General features: G+C 43.1%; 1 protein-coding gene and 1 non-coding gene across 2 annotated transcripts; both read left to right on the top strand.

The window, feature by feature from the left end:
• Positions 1 to 10,295: 10,295 nt before the first annotated feature.
• Positions 10,296 to 17,419, top strand: SMKR1 (small lysine rich protein 1). Its single transcript, XM_019646082.1, has 2 exons — positions 10,296 to 10,533; positions 16,759 to 17,419. The coding sequence occupies exons 1-2, from the start codon at positions 10,396 to 10,398 to the stop codon at positions 16,954 to 16,956; spliced, it is 336 nt and encodes a 111-aa protein (XP_019501627.1). The 5' UTR covers positions 10,296 to 10,395; the 3' UTR covers positions 16,957 to 17,419.
• On the top strand, positions 12,068 to 12,141 carry TRNAM-CAU (transfer RNA methionine (anticodon CAU)). The gene has a single exon. It is a non-coding gene; the product is annotated as a tRNA-Met (tRNA).
• Positions 17,420 to 18,029: the final 610 nt, after the last annotated feature.

Raw genomic sequence — 18,029 nt, 5'->3', positions numbered from 1 at the left:
ATTGTGCCAGGAGGTCTGATCAGAATTGGCATATTGACTCTGCCCTTTGTCAACCACAGTCTCATTTGACAGTCATAACTGAATTACAAACCATACCCAAAGGAACTATATCAAAACTCTAATTAAAGCTTAAATTTCACCTCTTTGCGCTTTAAGGTAGCTGGATTTCTGTTTTTATGGAAAGGTCATGACGAATGTAAGTATGTAATGGATGAAACTTCTTAAGATAATTTGTAAATTTTTCCTGAGTTGGACAGTAGTCCTCTTTGCAATCAAAATAATTTACTGAGCATATCATCTATGAACCCTCTTCATCTATAATTTTAATGTGATTTAAGTAAAAAGATAATGTTCAAGGAAAGAGCAGTCATTAATCTATTTCTTTTAAAGCCATATAGTATTTAATTTGTGTCAAGAACAAATAAGTTGCCCTTTAAAAAATATGCACATGAATGCTTTCGGAGGCATAGAAGTATGCTAAGCCTTAACATTTCATACTTTCTTACAAATCTTCTCGAAGGGAAGATTCTCAGTGCAGATGGAGAAACTGTGGCACCAAGGAGAAGTGATTAGTTTCAAATCACATAATTTTTTCCACTGACTTGCTGGGACTAGTATTCAGCTATTGACAGCCAGCCCCATATGTTAAGGTAACAAATTTGAATCTCCCAATTTGAGAACCAATGCGTGTGGTTAGGAATACATTCAGATTAATCAGCCTCCAATGGTGATTACTGTCACTGCATAGAAGACCATTATTTGGGTGATTCATAAAGTAGAAGATTTTTATTTGTGAATATTTCAGTAAAGTTTGCGTTGATTGTTGATAACACTGTTTGTCTACTGAAGCACTTTAATAAAAAGAAAATTGAACTGGAGTTAGAAAGTGGATCTTTAAATTCTTCAACATAAGAGAATCTTAAAGACTTTACATTACAGAAAGGAAAGATAATTAAAGAACATGAATATGTAAAATCTTATATTAGTATTCCCTGGGAGTAGATTAATATAAGCAACTGCAAAGTCTCAGTGATGTATAACAAACTTTTATTTCTTGTTCATGGGTCTGGGAATCAGCTGCAGCTCTGCTCGACTCAGGTTGACTTGCTAGATTGGTTCTGCTCTATTCATCTTCTTATTTTGGCACTAGGCTGATAGAATAACCCCTATCTGGGATATACTGTCCTCATACTAAAGGGCAGGAGCGAAGGACCAAACCATACCATGCAAGCACATTTAAAGCTCCTGCTTGGAGGTGGCATAAATCAAATTGCTCACATTCCACTGGCCTAAAGCAATTCACATGGACAAGCCAGCCACTGGGCCAGAGAAGCATGCTAGAGAAACAGGGAACAAACTGCAACAAGAATGCCATAAACAGTGAGATACAGCAGCTCTTGAGATTCGTAGTGGGACTTTCTTAGAGATTCTTGAGAACTCCAACAGATTTCCAGTAAGCATTTGAACCTACCCATTTCAGGGCGTTATGCTGATATTTTCAGCATAGAGTTGGCTTGGGATACCAGATCTGAGCAGCAGGGCCCCGGTTCAGATCCCACATGAGGGCCAGTGATGCTGTGCCCTCTATAGCTAAGATGGTGAACAACAGCTCAACCTGGAGCTGGGCTGCCGTGAGTCACCGGCGACGGCATAGGCTGCAGTGGGGCTGGCCGGCAGCGGGCATGAGCTTTTGTGAGCTGCCGTGATACGCTGTGAGTGGCCGTCCAATGGCCGGTGAGTGACTGCCTCACCAGGGAAGAATGCAATGATAATATCAACATGGGCCAGTGAAGCGACGTCCTCCACAACTAGACTGAAGAACAACAACAACAACAAAACAGCAACTTGTCTGTTCACCTTCCCCATTCCCCAATGTTCTTACCCTCCCCCAATTCCCTAATAAAATCTTAAAAAAAAAAAAAAGCTAGCTGACAATAAGAATGCAGCTATGCTTCTGGAATGTTAATGATACTGGTTTATACAACAATCAAATTCATGACCTCGATCTCAGCAATGCTACAATTGGGGTGAGTTAAGTAACCACCTTAACATCCAGGCGAGGTCAAGTATGAAATTTGCCAGTTTTGGCACTTTGGGAAGCTACATGATAAGTGTGTGTTTAGGGTGATTTGTAGAGGCTAAGAAAGTCCTTTTATCTCAGAAATACTGGGCATGGCCAATTAATATCTGCTCTGCCTATAATTCCAGGCCAGGCTTTTCTGTATTCGTGTGATAAGAGAATGTCTTCTGTAATAAAAGAATGTTTTATGAAATATGGAATTTAGCCATAAACATTTGTGAAACACCCGGTAGGTTCTATAGCAGCTAGTACTATCTTACATGTGTTTCATATTAATACATATTTTATATGAGGTTTTCAACAGGAGAGACACCAAAAATTTTAGAGTGAATATGGCTACAGCATGATTTTATTATGTATACATTCACTATAACCTGTGTCTTCCTCTGGGCCTCCTGCTTTTTCATTTTTTCTCAACCAAAAAAGAATATAGTGATAGTGAGAAGAATAATTTGCCTCCCTTATTATCTTACCACTCGACACTGAGCTATTAATATTGTGGCAGTTTAACGATATAAGGAAATGTGTAATCTCTAAAATAGCGTAGAACAAAGGGAGAGATATTGGCAACAGCATGCAAATACTTTTGGAAATGTTGGCATGGGTTAAGTCCTAATTGGTGATTTTGGGAAAACACATGAGTGATCTTATTTGACTTATTTTTCCACTAGCGGATTTTCCGTAGCCTCTAGATTGCCTTCAGAATTCCTGGTCTGGACAGTATATAGAAAGTATAAGTCCTGAGTACCTTATACCTTCAAACACCTTCCCCAGGTGAATGTATTCTCCATAGGTTTGGCTACTCTAATTATTAGCCTTAAAATGTTAAGCCTCAATATTTGGAAGCAGATTTTTCTATGGAAATACATGCTTCAGTGGAAAGGGATCTGAGATCATCTAGGCCAATCTCTATCCAATGCAAGAATTCCTTTAATTGCATCCCCTCTGTGCTTATCTAGCCTCCAATACTTTCACTGACAAGAACCTCACAACTTCATAGTTTCTATAGTAACAACTAAGGGGTCTACAACAGAATTAAATACCTCGATACAACCAACTTGTATTATTTGGGCCCGAAGAACCATGAACATGTATGGAATCCCAAAACCTAACTTCAGCCATTAGTTGTACCTTCTTCCCACTGTATTGGCTTCCTAGGACTGCTGTAACAAGTTACCGGAAGCTGGGTGGCTTAAAACAAGAGACATTTATTGTCTCACAGTCCTGGGGGCCGGAAGTCTGAAGTCAAGGTGTCAGAAGGGTGGTACTCCCTCCAAAGGCCCTAGGACATAATCCACTCTGCCTCTTCCAGCGTCTGGGGGCTCCAGGCATTCTTTGGCTTGTAGCACATCACTCCAATTTCTGCCTGCGTGGTCACATTGCTTCCTCCTCTTTTTTCTCAAAACTCCCTCTGCCTCTCTTATAAAGATACATCTGATTGAATGTAGGGCCAATCGGGGTAAGCTCCCCCCTTCAAGATCCTAAATTTAATTGCATCTTTTGCCATATAAGGTAATATTCACAGGTCCTGAGGATGACAACATGAACATATACTTTTTTCTTTTTTTGGGGGGGGGTGGGAGGGTGCATCATTCAATCCACTATAACACTCATCAAATACCTTATAAATAGCAATATTGATTCACTTACTCTCACTATTAGAGATATTAGGCAAGACCTAAGGGGGAGTTATTTTTATTTGGAAAATGCAGTTATTGACTTAGTCAAAGGAGATTCAATTAAAGAAAGTTTCAGGCTTGGGTAGATTTTGTGACACAGGGAAGCAGGTATAAAATTGGAGAATACAGTTATGTATTTATTGGTATTTTTGTTAAGATACGTGTAAAAAAATTAAATGATTTCTCAGAGTACACAATGAAAAATGTAACATCCCACCCAGATCCCTACTTCATTCTCCACAAGTCATCACTATCAATATTTTTTTCTATTTGTTATACTTTCAGCAAATTCCCATGATAATACTCATGTCCCCACCAACATTTTTTACACAAACGGAAGCACAATATATTTTGTTCTATACTTGCTTTTATCATTTATCCTGGAGACCTATCTACATCAGCATTTTCTTATATGACTATAAATTTAGTATATTGAATAATTAAATCAAACAACTCTTTCCTAACACTGCTTTAAAATATTTTTCAGCAAGGAAGAAAGGTAAGAAGCGAAGGTATAGAGGGGAAGGATGGGTATGTGTATGTTGTGGTGCAATGAGGTTAAGGGAGATTCACTTAGTTCTCGTAGCAACAGGCCAAAGCAATCTGAAATGTAACCTCCTGCCAGCAGTTCTGGCCTTTCAGACTCCCAGATCCTGCAAATGTAATTTGCCTGAGTGGACTGTGGGGAGGTGTTCAGGCTGTTTGCTCCTGTGTAATTCGTCAGATTTAAATTTCAAAAAGGATTTAAAATTTTTACTTTTATTTTATAGAAAAGAAAATAAAGTCTTTCTAAGGAACTGTAAAGGTACACCTGTGCTCAAACACCTTTGACGACTTCCTTACTAAACAAGATGGCGCCATCTGTCCCCTTGCCTCCAGAAGGAAACATTACTTGGGACATTCTATAACTTTTTGTTCAAATGCGTAATGGAGCTGACATGACAAAGCTCCTCCATGTATACATCTGTGATAGTATGTCTTCACCGCAAGATATGAGATATTTTACCCAGAAAGGCCATACAGCATAATGGATCAGACTGAGGGTACTGGACCCAACTTGGTGAGTTATTCTATCTAGGCTCTATTAGCTGTGTGATAAGTGACAAGTTATTTCATCTCTCTATACCTTAGATTCCCCATCTGTAAAATGGGTATAATACTACTACCTACCTTCTAGAATCATAAAGATTAAATGAGTCAGTATACATACAGTGTTTAGATTAATACTTGCTAAACATGAGTGTTTGATAATTGCTGATGATCATTATTTCTCACCTCTTTCTCCTCCCTTTCAAAGAGTCCCCCAGCAAGAATAAATAGCATTTTAATTCTCTGTCCCATCAACATTTTTTATATAATCCATGAGCTAAGAATGATTTTTACATTCTGAAATGGTTGGGGGGAAGAAAAATATTTTGTGACACATGAAAATTTGATGACATTCAAATTTGAGTTTCCATAATAGTTTTATTGGGACACAGAAATTGGGACTCAATCGTTTATATGTTGTCTATAAACGCTTTCGTTCTACATCAGCAGAATTGAGTAGTTGCAAAGGAGGACCTGAAGCCTGCAAAGCCTAAACTATTTATTATTTGAGTTTGCTGACCCCCTGCTCTAGAGAATTTCCTCCCCTGCGTCTGCTCCAGCTGGTCTTATTGCATCCAAGGTCCTCACTGCTGGGACCCTAGTGTCTAACCAGAGGAAATTAACTTCGAAGAATATTTTATTTTTTAGTAACTTCCTCTTCAATATTAAGGCTATAATGGGTGAAGTGAATGCAGTGCTATACTGTTGAACTTAAAGAAATAAAAAGAAAAAGGAAAGGAAGTAAGGAGGGAGGGAGAGGAGAAAGACACTACCAGAGTAGAAAGGAGGAAATGGGAATTTTAAAATGTAACTTCTAAGAAAGATAGTGATAGAATATTCTAAGTTTGGATAGTCTAAGAATGCATGCTTTCATTCTGGTAATGTTACATTTTTTTAAAGAACAGTACAGTTAATGTTACTATTAATAAAGAAGACATAAGGACGTGTATTTATAAACAGATAAAATTAACTAGTGCTATTCGGATGTGAGTTTGAATAGTTATCTAAATTTAACATCATCTTGCAGTTTACACAGGAAGATTTGTTCAGTGCTTATAGAATAAACAGATCTATCTTAAGTCCTAAACATTAAGTGATCCTTAAGGGGACTGGTAGTTAAGAAAAATGCATACGTTGTCAATGACATTTTGCTTCTAACGGTAACCTGCGCTCTGTGTTATAACAAAGTCTGCTTTCAGCCACACTTCTCAGCAGCCCTCTCCACTCACCTCCCTATAAGGTCAATGCTAAGGCTTTCTCCAGTGCAAAGTCTGAAGAGCCATTTGGTCAATGGAAAAGGGTGCTGCCCTCCGTGTTGTTCCAGACTGTCACTAGACCATTCATTTTGTCTCACTGACAAAGCATGCCTTCTTGTGCTTTATAGCTTTCTTTTTCAGCTTTATTGAGGTATAATTTGACAAATAAAATAGTAATATATTTAAAGTGTACAACATGATGATTTGACATACATATACATTGTGAAAGGATTCCCACAATCAAGTTAATGAACACATCCATCACCTCATTTATCTTATAGTGAGAACATTTAAGTTCCACTCTTAGCAAATTTCAATTATACAATATAGTATCAACTATAGTCACCATGTTATTTATGCATGAGATCCTCAGACCGATTTATCTTATAACTGAAAATCTGTACCTCTCCCCATTTCATTTCCCCACACCCCCACCCCCGACTTTATATTTTTAAAGTAAGGTTTACTGACAACAATTTGAATTCACAAAGCACTTTCACATGCATTCTATCATATCACATTGACAGCAACCCAAGGGAAGAAAGCAAAGCTCAAAGAGTTGCCCAAAACTGCTTAACTAATAAGTAGTGAGGCCAAGACTTGAACCCACACCTTCTGGCCTCAAGTCCAAGGCACCTCCCCGAATAATTTTAATGTTTAACAGCACAGGCTGGACAGACGGACAGAGGTGGCTTTGACTCTGCTTGTGCAAGCTTCGGCAAGTTACTTACGTTCTCTGACATCAAGTGCAAATTGGAGAACTTGGTGACGTATGCAAAGTGCTCCTTCAATGTTAACTATTTTCAATACAAAATGATGACGGTCTAGTCTAAAATAATGAGGATGTCAAGGGAGGGGTTGATGTAAGAGAATTTCCAGAGGATGAACAGGCCTTCCTGATGGACTCATCATTCAAGTTGGAGAGAGATGAGTCAGAGATGACAAAGGCGGAAGGCTGGGAGAGCAGTTTTGCCACTGACAGGAAACAAAGAGAGGCTGACATGCGGGGAAGATGCCCTAAGTCCAGGGAGTAATGGAGCCTGAGGACTGGAGCTCAGATGGAGGCCACTCTTCCACGAGACAGACTGTGTCACCCTAAGACAGGTAGTCACTGACATCATGTGAGAAGACACAGGAATCAGCCAACACTTCTGTGCAGGAGAGGCAGTTAGGTATGAAATGACTGAGTGAGACAGGAGCATAATGCACTTCTCAGAAACAAGTGGGGAGATGGAACAGAAGTGGGGAAGCAACATTAACTTAGTTTCAGAGGTCAATGAGAATGAAGAAGTTGCTGGGCTTGGCAGAATGAAGGGGGCAATACTTCCCACTGAATCATGGAAATGATCCCATTAATGTCTGTTATTAATGCTGTGGCATACAAAGAAGAGCCTGAAAGAGGCTGCCCACTGTGCAAAAGGGGCGACAAGTAAATGCCAGAGGACTCAGCTGACTTTAATGGGTACAAAGTGTTGGTAGTGATTAATTGAGTTCACAGAAATAGGACAGTTTGGACTGGGCCTTGAAGGTTGAATAAACCTTTGACAGGCGAGTGGAGGAAGGCATTCCAGGTAGAGGGGACCATGTAAAGCGAAGGCTGGGAGGGGTGAGAACGCAACAAATCCCAGAGAATAAAGAGTATGGCGAAAAATAAGGTATGTAGGGCTTGTGAGAGTAAATAAAGCTAGAAAAGCAGATTGAAAGTCCATCAGTACCACACGAAGGAGTTCTTAACTTTGTAGGAAATAGTCATTAAAAGTTTAAGAAAATGGGTGAGAAATGATGAAATCTATCCTTTAGAAAAAAACACCAGGGTGGAGTGGAAGCCTAAGAGGCATCAGGGCCAGTACAGACCTGAACACAGGTGGTGGTCTGGGGAACAGGGGACATTGACAGGGGCAAATAACAGCCCCCAGGGAGCCAGGGCTTGACAAGGAGCACAGAAGGGCACACTGGCAGGTGTGACTGGGTGCAGGTAGCACCATCCCCAGACCACAAAGTCAGGAGGCAGCGCAGGGAGGCGTGGATGAGAGTGAGCTCTGGATCTATCCAGGAGAGAGGAGGGTCAAAGATGACCATTTTACAGTTGGGTCCTAGCAGGCTGCTGATGCCATTATCCAAAATGATGCATATTTGCTATGAAAAGTATTTGATTTTAGATATGGTAAGGCTGAGGTTCCTAAGAGCTGAAGTTTTAAAATCAACTTTATTGAGGCATAATTTATATATAACAAACTACACTCATGTGAAGTGTATAATGCATTTTGACAAATGTGTACCACCTATGCAGGGCCAGCTTCATGGGCGTGTGACCAGTGATCACACAGGGCGCTACTCTCAGAAGGGCCTTGTGCTTGGGGGTTAATGCTTAGCATTCACAGTCTGGGAATTCTTAATGTATCTTTGAATTTGTGCTTTGTAGATGAAGTCTGATGGGACAATGGACTGTGCTGGGAGAGGGGCCTGGAGCATGAGCTCTGGCTGATTCGTATCTGTCAGCCCACACCCCCTAACCCTAATTCCCACCCACTCCACCCCCACCTCAGGGCAGAGCATGGCAGCACCCCAGCACATTCAGACAATCTCACCCCTCAGGAGCCAGGTACCAAGCACAACCTCAGAGGTCATGCATGTAGGGTGGCAGCCCCAGGGAAGGGGTGATACTGGAAAGGGGACTGGTCCCTGTTCCCTGGGGAAGCACAACATTAAATAGCAAAAACAGCATGATAGGTTGGTAAAGACCACAGAAAAAAAGAACAAATTTTGTAATTTAGTACGTTTAGTGGCATATTTTTTTCCTGCTTCCCCATAGTTTCATTTTGCACTGAGCCAGGCAAATTATGTCACCAGCCCTGCACTGGTGTAGCTACCATTACAGTCAAGGTACAGAACATTTCCATCACCCCCAAATTTTCTTCTTAACCCTCTGCAGATCAATTCCCACCCCTCACCAGTCCCACCCCACCCCACCCCATACACTCCAGGCCACCCCCCAATCACTGATCTATTCTGAGACAGCTGAATTTGAAAACCTCCAGCAGGGCTCTGGACCTCCTACCTGGAACTCAGGAAAAGCAGGGCTGGTACAGACTGGGGAGTGGCCCCATAGGGGGTTTACCTGAGAGGTGTGATGACCCAAAGAAATGCAGGGAGTGTGGGCCACCCCTATACAAGGTTTAAGAGAGGGACCAGCAGAGGAGAAAGCAAAGGCAGAGGGTAGGGGAATTTACCATATTGAGGGCATATGGATTCATGAAAAAACTACTGGACAAATTAAAAGTAGTTGGAACATGGTTTTGCTTTGTTGCTCAAGGACCAGGGAAAGGATTATGAGAACCTGGTCCATAAATACTGGTATATGTTCTTCCCATTGGGAAGCCAGGTCATCCATCAAATGAAGGCAACCTTATCCTTGGTTGCAGAGCCTTTTGGACCTCATCCCTGCTTCCCGGTCCCGTTTTCTCTTCCTGCCCTTGGCCTGCAATGCCCTGTCCCAGATCTTGGTATAGTTGACTGCTCCTGATCATCCAAGTTTGTTTAAAGGTCACCTCCAGAGGCTTTCTTCCCCAATCACCAATCTGAAAGAGCACCCATTAGTCACATCAGTTTAATACACCCCATATAATACAGCCTGTTACGCCTATCATTTATAACGTCTACCAAGTCCCCGATTTCGATACACCCCCCGCCAAATACCCTTAAGAACTTGGCCTCATTCAGGGATGAATTCCCAGGGCCTAGCCCTGAATGTCTGGCACATGGTAGATGCTCAATAAACTGTTGGGTAAAAAGCAATAGGTTCATAAAAAAGGAATGAGGGTCCTGCTCCCAAACTGTAGACTTCCCCTGCAGGGAGGAGGATGTTGGGATGAACTCGCAACGGAACTGCACCACCTGTATCCTTTCTTGCCTAATCCACGCGGAGTATAAGAACTTCACGGCCCTGACTCTGTTGCGGCCTGTAGCAGGCTCTTTTACATTTCCCCATGTTATTCTCACTTCAACCCTCAAAGGCTTTATCTCACTTTCCAAAAGAGGTCGTGGAGTCTTAGGTGACTTCTCCAAGGTCACCCAGTGAGTGGCAGAGCTCAGACTCACACTCGAGTCAGGCCACTCCAAGGCTACTCCCATACACGCCCGAGCACCGCCCGCGGCCCGCCCCTTGCCCTGCGCCAGGTCCGGCCCCCGAGCTCGCCTGCCCCCGCTGGGCCGCCCAAACCCAGACGCCCCCGCGCCCGCCGAGCCGGGGTTCCGGGCGCTTACAACCGTTGTCGCTGTCGCGCGAGGTGAAATGGCCCACCCAGCGCAGTACGGCAGGCAGGGGACAACTGACGCTACAAGGAAGGCGGGCGCGGGTTCCCGGACGCCTGCGGGGCCAGCCCGGCTCCGCCCAATAGCTGGGCGCCAGGCCCCGGTGTCCTGGCAACAGGTAAACAGTGCGCCCCCCGCCCCCGCGCCCCGCGGGTGCCGCCGGCGTTTCTGCGCGCGGCCTGGAGGCGCCCACGTGCCCGCGTTCCCCACGGCGGGTTCCACGCGAGTCGGGCAGCCGGTGGCCTCGGCGTGTGGATGTGACGGGTGCTCAACCCCGGTGTGGGGTCAGCTCTGTGGCTGGCTTCCCCCTAAGCCCGCCGGGTTCCCCGGAGCGTATCGGCCTTCTGAGAAGCGTGGCCAAGCCCCAGACCCGCGGCGGTTCTCAGGCGAGTGCCCAGGAGGAAGCCGGGTGCGCGCAAGGAATGGGCGCAGGGGTGCCGCCTCCGGGTGATACCGAGAACTGGGGTCTCTCTCTTCATGTCAAGATTGGGAACCCATGCCACACCCACCTGCTCAACTGAGAAAAGAGTTACCATGGTAATACGCGTCTTATTTAAGTATGAGCGATTCCGAGGCTCTCACTAGTTTCGTATTGTTCTGCCTTGTAGAAGCACGCTTTACCAAGATTCGATACCCACGCCACGAGATTAGTGTCTTCGTCTCCTTGCGTTGTGGGTGGTGACCAACCCAAGTAATCTGAACACTGGGGATAAAGATGAGGGGGGAAAGAGAGGCTCCCCAGGTGGTCTGCGCGCGATGAAGGGGAACAGCAGCAGAATCAGGCCGAGCCCTCTTTCTGTTGGATTGGTTGGTTGTAGCTCCTTGGTTCTTTTGAGCCATTTACTTTCACACCCCGAAGATGGTTAATGTGTGAAATATAGGCCGGTAACATGGTGCGGATTCACTTAGCTGCTGCTGTCACGCCCTGAGTCCCGTACAGGGTTCTTCTCTGCAGATTAAGTAGAAAAGGAGCTCAGGTGCCACCCAGATCGCTGGCTCTAGAGAGTGATTCTTCCATTTCCAATTTGAGGAAAGGCTTTGGAGGAGACCTCTTGTGCAGGGAATTCTTGCATTTTATGCCCAGGAAAGCTTACAACATCCTTACTTCTGTCTCACCTCCAAGTCATTGGCTCACAGAGCTCCTTGTTAAGCCAAACCACTCTCTGAAAACGTCACACCTCCATTTCCAACTTCTGCTCAACCTCTCCGCCACCAGAGCCTTTTCAAGCTGTTCAAAATCCCAGCTCTTGCAAGCACTACTGTCTCTGGCCTCTAATGGCAAGTTCATCCCTCTGGCCTCGAACACAAGTACTCCTGTTTCTCAGGCCTCATCCAACCCCGTACAGCCTGCTTCTCACTCTTCATGCCACTGGTCCCCAGGCCCTCTTTGCCACCTGCCTAGAGTCTGGCAGTAGCCCATGACCTCACTGTCCATGCTAACCAGGGACTCGCCATCTCCTTTGATCGTCCCAGAAAGAATGTGATTTTGTAACCTCCACCCCAGATCCTCAGGGACTTCCATTGTCTGTTCAACTAAGCACTGCTCTGCTTGAGCTTGGCGCTCAGAGCCCTTGGTAAAGGGGACTCAACCTCTTCAGCTTTAGCTGCTGTATTATCTTCTCTGTCTTTAAAAAAAAAAAAATCCCAGGGGCGGCTGGTTAGCTCAGTTGGTTAGAGCACAGTGCTCATAACGCCAAGGTTGTGGGTTCAATCCCCACATGGGCCACTGAGCTGCGCCCTCCACAACTTGATTGAAACAAGTACTTGACTTGGAGCTGATGGGTCCTGGAAAGATACACCGTTCCCCAATTAAACAAAAAAAAATCCCACACTAGACCTACATTCTTCTGGAATCCTCCTGCGCCAGCCCCATCTCCAGCTATTGATCTACTTTTCTTCAAGACAGACCCAGCTCAGAAGTACCTCTTGCTTACCGATTGTTCCCTGAGCGCCCATAGCCCTCTGCACCTCACTGAGGCCGTTGCCTCTTTTGCCCCATTAGACTGTAGTGCAGAAATGTGTTTGGTGAATCTGTGTTCCTTCCAGTTCACTGCACGTAAGAGCACTAAATAAATACCTCTTGATTTAAATGGAGTCATTCCCAGGTTACTTCACAAGGTTGATATTGCCATTTTCTTTCAGCCCAGGGAACTGAAGCAGAATGGTTTAATAAAGCCATTTAAGCTAATGGTGTCCCACTGCTCCTTGGATAAAGGTCAAATGCCTTAGCTTCCAAGGCCTGCAGGCCAGAGCTGCACCCTGCCTACCTTTCCAGCCTCAAGTCCCCTCCCTACCCCGCTACCCAACCCCCCACTCCCCCACCCTGTGGTTTCCTGTGTGTCAGCTATATGTTCTGTCCAGCCTCAGAGCCTTTGCACAGGCTGTTTGCTCTGCCTGGAAATTCCCTACCTCTTAGGCCACAGGCCACTCTTCAGTAACCCTTCTTCCTTCAGATCCCAGACTAGGTCGCTCCCTGCCCATCCTGTGTCATCATAATGCCATGTACCCAGGGTTCTCCTCTCACAGCACAGCTGAGAAGTAAATGTGTATGGGATTTCTCCCTCACTAGACTGTATAAGCCTGATAAACACAGGAGCCCAGACCTGTAGGGCCTGGTGCACAGTAGCTGTTCGTTGAATATTTGTTCAATAAATGAAGGAGGCATCTTAAAATTCAGAAAAGCCGAAATCTACATTTGCTTCTAAATCTTGGGTCTGCATTGCATCTGAGTTACAATTTATTCACTCAGCAAATATTTATTCATCCCTACAATTTGCCAGACATTGGCCTAGGCCCTGGGAATTCAGCGGTGAACTCATACACAAACCTCTGGTTAGAGAAACATACACTAAATAATATAAACAAACAAAAACAATACTATTAGTGAAGTATGCTTAAAGTAAGAGACAGAAAGTGACCCTGCTGAGGGGGTTGTTGGGAGATCATCTATGCCCTCTCCCCCTTTGCCTGGGACAGTCCCAGCTGCTGTTTGTTGATGTGTCTTGGTTTGGGCAATAAATCATGTGGCACTACATACAACCAACCAACTGGCTGGAACCATGTGGTCCTCATTCAGGAGTCTGGAGAGTTGCAAGCTGGGAGCTATGGGTCCTGAGACCAGGAACAGCCAAGAGCCATGGAGTTTGTATTGAACCAACCCAACCAGCTCAGAAACTGAAAATTTTCACTCACAATAGTTTCTTAACTGATTCATTGAGGTGTAATGGATGTACAATAAATTGCACATATTTAAAATGTACAATTTGATAAGCTTGCCATATGTATGCACCCATTAAGCCATCACCACAATCAAGAGAACATGTTGATCACCCCCAAAGTGTCCTTGTGCTTCTTTGTAATCAGTCCTTTTCTCTGTACCCAGCTCCCTCCCTCCACCCCCATCCCAGGCAACCCCTGATCTGCCCTCTGTCTCAATAGATTAGTTTACAATTTCTAGGATTTTATAAATATGGAGTTAGACAGAATATATTCCCTGGTTAACACTTGTAAAATTATTTTGAAAGCCATCCATGTTGTAGCCTGTATCGATAGTTAGTCCTTTTTATTGCTGAGTAATATTCCGGTGTATGGTACAACTACAGTTTGTTTAGTCATTCACCCACTAATGGATTTTGGGGTTGTTTCCAGTTTTTAGTTATTACAAATAACGCTACTCTGAACATTCATGTACAAACAAGTCTTTGAATGGACTGACATATGCTTTCATTTCTCTTGGTAAATACCCAGGAGTGGAATGGCTGGATTGTAGGGTAGGTATGTGTTTAACCTTTTAAAGAAACTGCCAAATTGTTTCCTGAAGTGTCTCTATCATTTTAGATTCCCACCAGCAGTGTATGTCCTCATGAACTTGGTATGGTCAGTGTTTGTAGCTTGAGCCATTCTAATAAATGTGTGCTGGTATCTCATTATGGTTTTCATTGCATTTCCCTAATGACTTGATGTTGAGTATCTTTTCATGTGCTTATTGGCCATTTGTATATCTTCTCTGGGGAAGTGTCTAAATCTTTTGACCATTTTTTATTGGGTTGTTTTCTTATGTTTCAAGAGTTCTTTATCTATTCTGGATGAAAGACCTTTATCAGATATATGACTTACAAATATTTTCTCCCAATTTGTGGCTTGGCTTTTCATTTTTCTTGACAATATCTGTTGAAGAGCACAAGTTTTTAATTTTGATGGTCAACTTATCAGTTGGTCAACAAGTTTGTTCTTTCATGGATTGTGCTTTTGGTGTCAGAACCAAGAAATCTTTGCCTAACCCAAGGTCACAAAGGTTTTCTCCCATATTTTCTTCCAGAGGTTTTTAGTTTTTGGTTTTACAGTTAGCTCTGTGAGCCATTTTGAGTTAATTTTTGTATATGGTGCCAATATGGATTGAGGTTCATTTTTTTTTTGAAAATGGATATTTATTGTTCCAGCACCATTTGTTGAAAAGGTTACCCTTGCTCCACTGAATTGCTTTGGCACTTTTGTTAAAAATCAGTTGTTCGTATATGTGTGGATCTACTTCTGAACTCTTTATCCTGTTCCATTGATCTATTTGTCTATCTTGACATCAATACATACTGCCTGGAAAGTGTAGCTTTATAATAGGTCTTGAAATAAGGTAGTATTAGTCCTTCAACTTTTTCAAAGTGCTTTTTATTTCCATATGAATTTTAGAATCTTTTACAAAAAGGTGAGAACTTTGAATAAAAATATCAACCCTCTCTATCTTATGTCCTTTGAATTTCCATATGAATTTTGGAATCAATTTGCCAATTTCTACAAAAAGATGAGAACTTTGAATAAAAATGTCAGACTTCTGTGTGAATTTTAGTCCTCAAACCATTTTAGAGGTTAAAACACACTTCTTTTTGCAGTTATTCCAGGTATGTCAAGCGTGGTTGACATGCAAAAAAAAAAAAAAAAAGTGTAAAATCATAAAGAAAGCCAAGACCCAAAATCTTTAAGAGCTTCCGGCTGTGTATGTTCCATACCCCACCAGGGGGGTTTTATCAGGAGATGCAGTCATCATGTGGGTGTTCAGAGTGTTCATTTTGGTTTCCTCACAGAAGCAAGCTGGGCCTCTGTGTTACACGATGCTTCTCATCTTTATTCCTGGGTTTTGCATCTATTCCACTTCACTTCACAAAAGTATATTTTCGTGTTTTAACACATAAACTATGTTTCTCTTTGTTTAGCTCGAGACGTTTTTAAAGCGAGATGCTACGAACAGAACATCGATTATACAAGTATTTAGTCTTTGCAGGTGTCCTTGATAACTTACCATTCCTCTCCTTTCCCTTGTCTAGCTAGAAGAGACACTTTCTAAATAATACACGTCTGTCGGTTATTTTCTATATCGTAGGACATAGCTAAGTCAGCTCAGCTTGGTGCAGCTCAAGCAGAACTTTGGAGAGAGTTTATTCCCAGGTTAGGATAGTATCCTGTCCTTTTCCCAAAAAGCATTGGTTGGCCTGGCAGCGTGGTGGTGGCAGAAACACAGGCACTGAGCCTGGTGGACACCGGTTTGCACTGCGACCTTGCTGAGCTGAGAGCACTACCCACTCCCTTGAAATACAGCTCTGAGAATTAGCTGTGATAAAGTGATGGCGACAATTACTTAGAGTGTTTACTCCTTGTCAGACGCTGTGCTGAGTGCCTTATATTATCATCTCAGTCCTCACGGCTGCTTAATGAGCTGGAGACTACCGCATAACAAGTGCCAATATATATATATATATGTATATTCCTGATTATCGAATATGCTTTTCCTTTCATTTTTATTATCAAAGTTTCCATATATACACAAAAATGAATCCCCATGTATCCATTCAGAAAATTACCAGGATTTTGCCACATTTCTTCATCTGTCCCTTTGCGCGGAGGGAGCTGCAGTATTTTAAAGCAAATCTTAAGCCTTCTTTCATTTCATTCCTACAGATTTTAGTCTCTCTGAAATGTGTAAACATTTTTTTCATGACCCAATGCCGTTATCAGACCTGATAGAATTAATAATTTCTTGGTAGTATCAAATTTCCCCAATTGCCTAAAAAATGCCTTTTTACAGTTTGTTCAAATAAAAATGCAAACAAGGCCCACACATTGCATTAGGTTGGGTCTCTTTTAACCTGGGGGTGCTTAATGTACATTTGTTGAATTATTAATAGACTGCAAGTGTCTTCTCTTCCCACCCCATGCAAAAGTTGTTGTTATTGTTAACCATCTTTTCCTTTTAGGAATTTTTTTGTTTTTCTTAAGTTCAGTAGGATATGTTGAAAATCACGTCAAGGTTATAAACACTAATGTTTTGCCCCATATGTATACTTGTCTTTGAAAGCCAGGTAAAAAGAAAAGAGGAAAAGGCCGGGTGGCATCTCGCAGGAATAAGCAGAAGAAACCGGAAGTGGACATTTTCAGCCCAGCTGCGATGCTGAACCTCTACTACATCGCGCACAATGTCGCCGACTGCCTGCGCTTGCGGGGCTTCCGCTGGCTTGGTGCCCCCAAGTCAAAGAAAGGGAAAAGCAAGACTTAAGTGATAGCGTTTTACAACATATCTCTATTACAGAGAACAGAGCTTGGGGAAGAGAAATCAGGATAATACAACTATTGCAAGCAAAGTAGACTTTACTGAAGACAACTTGAGACTCAAGCATTTCTGTGGTAGTTAATGATAAAGTAATGCGTTTTACTTCCTCAGACCACTCCAGGTATGGTTAGCCACTTGGTTTTTCAGAAGTGAAGGGAGAAGAAAACTGAGGCATTCTTGCACAGTGTGGTGGAATTGATAGGACTTTCAAAAATTATTGTAATCCTGGGTCAGAATTAAACCTTGCTCTCAAAAGACAGTGAATTCTAGCTTGCATGAGTTTTGTTTTGCCAAAGGGGGTTTGTTATTTAGAGAAGACATGGCAAAAAGCACAGGATTTGCTTATGAACTTCCCTCTCTTGGGCACTGTTTTCTTTTCCTGTCTTTTTCAGGAAAAATAATAAATATTTTGTTTCTATAATTTTCTTCTCAGCAGCCTGCTTCTTGCCTGATTCTAATTAGCCACAGACACCGGTGGAAACTAAGATTGTCTTAGTGCTCTGACCTTGTTAGGGCATATAAACAAATGATTCAAAGGAGCCCACAGTGTTCAGTGGTTGGGGTGCAGGGAGAAGGAAACAAACCAGCCTCATCCCTCTCTGCCTTCTATTTCACCTGACTCCTCCCCCCTTTTTCTGCACACTTACATCTCCTCCCCAGCTTCTGCAGGCTTTCTGTTCAACTTGACGGACCCCGAGTTATGGAATTGGTGCCAGGAATTTTCCCTGGGCATTCTGCTGATATTACAGGACCTCCCTAGCCTGGGCAGAGACACTTAAGAGAGAAAGCTGCAGTTCTTTCTCCTCTCGGCCCTAAAGACCTAAAAGCCCCAAATACGGAACTTGGAAAGAAAGGCATTTTCAAGTGTCAACACCGTCTCTGGATCACCTAGCATCCCGTCCGTGCCTCCTGCTCTGTCTGTCTTTCCAGCATGTTCTGCCGCTTCCCCCATTCTGACGCCTGCACCGTTGTCTCCATTCAGAACTCTGGTTCCTCTAGGCAGTGCCTGTCTAGGGATG

This window comes from Hipposideros armiger, unplaced genomic scaffold (genome assembly GCF_001890085.2).
Source record: "Hipposideros armiger isolate ML-2016 unplaced genomic scaffold, ASM189008v1 scaffold_97, whole genome shotgun sequence".
Taxonomy (NCBI): Eukaryota; Metazoa; Chordata; class Mammalia; order Chiroptera; family Hipposideridae; genus Hipposideros; species Hipposideros armiger.
The sequence above is the reverse complement of the archived record's forward strand: the minus strand, read 5'-3'. Positions and strand labels throughout refer to the sequence as shown.